The sequence below is a fragment of the Gadus chalcogrammus genome, chromosome 7 (assembly GCF_026213295.1).
Source record: "Gadus chalcogrammus isolate NIFS_2021 chromosome 7, NIFS_Gcha_1.0, whole genome shotgun sequence".
NCBI classification, from domain to species: domain Eukaryota; kingdom Metazoa; phylum Chordata; class Actinopteri; order Gadiformes; family Gadidae; genus Gadus; species Gadus chalcogrammus.
Genome location: NC_079418.1, coordinates 10797567 through 10802566, shown reverse-complemented (window position 1 = coordinate 10802566; position 5000 = coordinate 10797567). Strand labels below are relative to the sequence as shown.

At 41.6% G+C, this 5000-nt stretch overlaps 1 protein-coding gene across 1 annotated transcript in view; it reads left to right on the top strand.

The window, feature by feature from the left end:
• Window positions 1-5000, top strand: part of cux1a (cut-like homeobox 1a) — a 103082-nt gene that overhangs the window by 52863 nt on the left and 45219 nt on the right. The window contains exon 4 of the mRNA XM_056594751.1: window positions 720-798. Within this exon, the coding sequence (XP_056450726.1) occupies window positions 720-798 (79 nt within the window). The remainder of the gene's footprint in view (window positions 1-719; window positions 799-5000) is intronic.

Genomic DNA, 5000 nt, shown 5'->3' with positions numbered 1-5000 from the left:
AGGAATTCATCTGGAATGGTAGATAAGCCAGTCTACTGTGATTCCAAAGGTTACGCTATAGTCTCTGTTTTTTGAGAGCTGTGACTGAGATCATATAATTATACATTTTTCGAATCCCGCTAGAAGATTTTGGTGAATAATGGTGCTCTGTAAGAGTTTATAAACACCCTGTTTTCAGTTCAATCTTCCAAAGCCTTCTTGTTGGTTGAGGGAGGGGAAATCTCCACACGGGCGTACTGCAGGTGTCGCTGTGTGTGTTTCCTCGTGTTGTGGTGCCTCATTCAGGCATTAAAGATTCTTGCAGTCTAACCAGAAGAGCAGAACAACACCCCCTGTTTTAGATATTTCCCTACTTTTTGAGTCGTTTTGCTGGTTGGTTGGACTGAGGGGAGTGGGACAATGAGTGAGAGTGGTTATTAATCACACCAAGTCCTGGATTATTCTTTCTATGACCCCGGAATAAGCAAGAAAGTCAGCCACATTTCACACATCATTAAGGGAGGCATGTAGACCAATCGACCAACGCAAAACACGGCACATCTCTCATCTGTATCAACTCCAAACACCATAACACCGTCCATTTCTTCTGAGATTGCACCCTCAAACAATCAACACCCGAATCTTGTCAAGCCACGACGCCCGCTGTGGCCTGCTGTGAACCTGGAGTCCCTGTTGTGTCTTGTCTCCCTAATCCGGTTGTGCTCTGCCCGCTGCTTTAGATCGACGCTGTCAATCAGAGGAGCAAGGAGTCAGAAGCTGCCTTCCTACACGTCTACAAGAAACTAATTGATGCTCCAGGTACGACCTAGTGGTGTGTGTGTTTGTGTGTGTGTGTGTCTATCGGTGCCTGTGTGACTGTGTACGTGCATGAGTGGTGTTCTAGGTTTGGTTTGAACGCACCTGTTGCTGGGAAACACAAACGGCCGAAAGTGTACATTATACAAAACATTTGAACTGAGTATTTTGATTATATTTATCGTGCAGATATCAGCAATAAATATATCAGAAATATTTATGTCAGAAATAAAAGTTCAATTTTAATGATATTATAATAATAGTATTATATCTATTTGTTGTATTTGTTTCTACGTAGTAAACATTTTTTCAACGTTTTGCACGTTTTGGCTTTCTGTTCCCTTCCCGGCTGTTGCTACATATATAGTAGCTAGTATAGTACAGGGACAGGCAGGAACCTCACCATGCCATATCACCATGGTTTCTTGACGATATACATTGGCACATTAGCATCTATTTCTTGCAATTCTGTAAATATTGCGATGCAAGATTCCCATTCTTATGTGCGCTTGTATATTCTCTGTAACATATCAGTCGGGGTTCAGGTTCTACACATTGTAACTGTACAAACTGTAGGCGATAACACCATGGCACCCTCTGTAGGATGACATGAGTCAAGCTGACAGTACAAAGAACCGCAATGCTACAGTGATTTTTCCCCATTCCTAATAAATAATGAACATTGGTATCAATCCTTCGATTCTAACTGGAATGTAAATGACCGCGAGCACAGGAAGTCCAAATCCTGAAGTGTCCTTTGGGCGCAACCATTCCTCCTCAGCTCCTCAATACCTGTACACACAATGGGGTGACGGTGGGTGTGTGAGCAAACAGAGCAATATAGACATCCCTTTCCTAACGACTTCCTCTTGCTCCTCCCGGGGGGATCACACTCATTAAGTATGCACACTGTGCCATCTCTGATCATAGGTCACTGATTTCACTCACTGCCATGTGGAGGAGCTTTGAGTCTTTATAATATATGAATATGAACATAGGAATATGTAAAGTCAGACTAGGGCCCTATTTTAACGGTCTGAAACGCAAGTGGGAAGCGCAAAGCGCAAGTAGCTTTGTGGGCAGTTCTACGGCGCTATAGCTAATTTACAGGCGGATAAATGACACTTGCGTCGCGGCGCAAGTGTCAAAAGGGTTGGTCTGAAGCAGCCTAGTTACCCGTAGGTGTGGTTTGGGCGTAACGTCCAACAAACCAATGAGAGTGCCAGCTCCCATCCCCTTTAAGAGCCATGAGCGCATTTGAATCGGACGAGTTGATATTTGACAGCGCGTCTGCAGTCTCCGATGAGACAGATGCACATGAATTTCAAACTGCAAATGGCTCAGTTTATTGCCAAATAATATGGCCTAATTCACACATGGAATAAGGGGTTTTCTTCCACAACTTCAGAAATACTAGTCCTCAAATAAATTCCGGCAAAGAAAACGTATATGATATAACATATGATATGCGGTAACTGTGGTTATATTTAATGATATACGCAATACATTATGAACATTGTTTCTTATCAGTATTGTATGCTATCCTAATATGCATGTGTCCCCGCGGTAATAGACATTGCCATTGATTGTATTATGCGTTACGTGTTTAGTTTGCGTGTGTTTAAACAGAGCACACACGCGCGCCCGCATTCATTCATTCTTTTTAACACTCTCTCGCGGTAAAACAATGTTTTTCACTATCAAATACTAATCAATCCTAAAAGTTATGGGCATGTAGGCCTACACGATGTCTCTGTCAAGAGAATATGTGTTTGCTGTACGGTGTTTGCAGATGCATTGATTTAAAAGTACAACTTATTACTGCTGCATCAGCTGTTCTTTCCCAAATAATTTACCAAGAATGTGCGGCTAGGTAGATGGGAGAAGCAAAGTGTATGCGCGAGGTGCACAAGCAATCCGTATGCATCGCATGCGCATGTATGCATGCGCCCTTAAAATAGCATCTGAACAACGCGCCACTGACTTTAAACCAGGTATTTCCTGATCAGTAGCGCCATGGTATTCAGAAACGGCAAAAATACCGTTTGCGCCAGAACACGCCTCCTCCTTCCGCCGAACCGCCCCTTGGGGCGCATGATCAATCCCTAATTTACCGGCGAGTGGCGGTGGTGGGAAAAGAACGCTCTGCGCCAGTTGTAAACTAGCAACGACACATGCGCCAGTGACTAAGTCACTTGCGCCGGATGCAAGATAGGGCCCTAACAGTCTTACAGTCATTCTTGGCAGACTTTGCATCATTTCTTCAGAAGAAAAACATAATGCTTGGATAGCAGTAATATTTGAACAGGACAATGATTACTGCGGTAGGCTTTTAAGGCAAGTGGTGCTACCAGGGTGTGTTTTTGTATTGTATGTTTCGCTGCTTTACGTACACAGATAATGCCACTCCTATTGTCATTCATATCGTTTTATCTTTCTCCCGTTCTTTCTCCCTCCATACCCATCGGTTACTCTGTGGGCAGAGAGTTTCAATAGAATGATGTAATTGCGTAATAATGCCAGCTGTCTCATTAAAAGCAAGCATACAGCATACGGCATGCAACTGGAATTGGGGCATACAGTAATTAGCAGGGCCGCAATTAGTCCCGACTTTGCCTACAGATGAGTAGGACAGCAGTGAGGACAAACTCACACGCCTCAGACGGCGAGGAAGCTGCTGGAAGCGAGCGTTAAACTGGAACACGACACACACCGCAAAGCAAGCAAGTGTGAATCATCCCTAAAGAACGATCTCTTTAAAGCAGAGTTAGCTGTCGAGTCCTTATCGGGGAGATGGAAATCTTTGTTTGTACGTTTGGATAATATTTTGTTCTATATAAATATGTAAAACGGCGAAATGGGACAATAAATTAAACCAATAGGTAAACAGAATAGTTCACTCTTGACCTTATAATCGTTTAGACTGATCATGTGGCGGATGCATGGACCAGCAAACTGTAATTGGCTACCAGCTAACAAAAACTAGTATTCTTTGCCCGCTGAAAAGACCAGTTAAAACATCCTGTCCGAAGACCAAGCAATAGTGTTTGTAAAGGTTTTAAATCAACACTATGTAGAAAAAATTACACATTCTTCGCCAAATCGCATTTTAAAGGCTCCATTAACTGGAGTGAATAGTTTGTCTTCAGACGGATATCTCCGTAACGAAACAGGAAACAACAACTAGGCCTCACTCAAGCCCCTTACGTTTCTGGATTCCGTCTCGGCCTCTGTGCCATCTCCCGACAGAAGTTCTGCTGTAACACAGCAGGGATGCTGCATCCAGTTTAATGGTTTGTCGATATCAGTCTGACATTTTTGGGGGGCAAAAGTTCCTTTAAACTTTCAGATTGCAGTTTCAAAACTGTACTCAGCCTAGATAATGAATAGAAAAATCCATACTCTAACAGAATATTTTAGGCAAATTAGACAGTGTTGGCATTTGGGAGACTTTAAGCAATTATTTTTTGCCCCTATGGATTTTCCCATTACCTCGACAACGCGAGACAGCCATTATCTCTTATTTGGTCAGATTCACTGTTTGGGGGTCAATTGACCCCGGTCATTTACATATTTGAAATGCCATCACAAAAATGAAATTATAATAGATGATAATACATATGGATACACAAATATACAGTGTTCAGTTGTGCGGAAAAGTTGAGATGTTCCCAATGGCTCCATGTCTCAAAAGATTGAATGAGAAATAGTTTTGATAATTATGTTTATTTCCCCTAAGCCTAACCCTTGAATTTGTGGATATAACGTCAATAACTATCACATTAATAATGGTTAGTTCCTGCTTCTTCCTTAAAACTTCAATTAAACTCAAAATTGGTGAGGGGAATGTTTGCCAAATATTTTTTTTTTGCTTGTGTGTGCACCCAACTGGGTGCTACATATTGGTGGTGGTTAGTGAGGTCCCCCCTTCACTTTAGGCGTCTTTGAGTGTTATTAATTATTATTATTTTTCATGTTTAACCTCTGTTTTCCTTTTATTCCTAGTCTGTTTTACATAGTTTTGAATGATGACTATATGCTCTGTAAGGTGACCTTGGGTGTCTTGAAAGGCGCCTCTAAATTAAATGTATTATTATTATTATTATTATATGTATTTGTGTTTATGCATGCATGTGTGTGTGTGTGTGTTTGTGTCTGTGTAATACAATCAAGATTTTATATGTTAAGTAGCATTTATATAACTA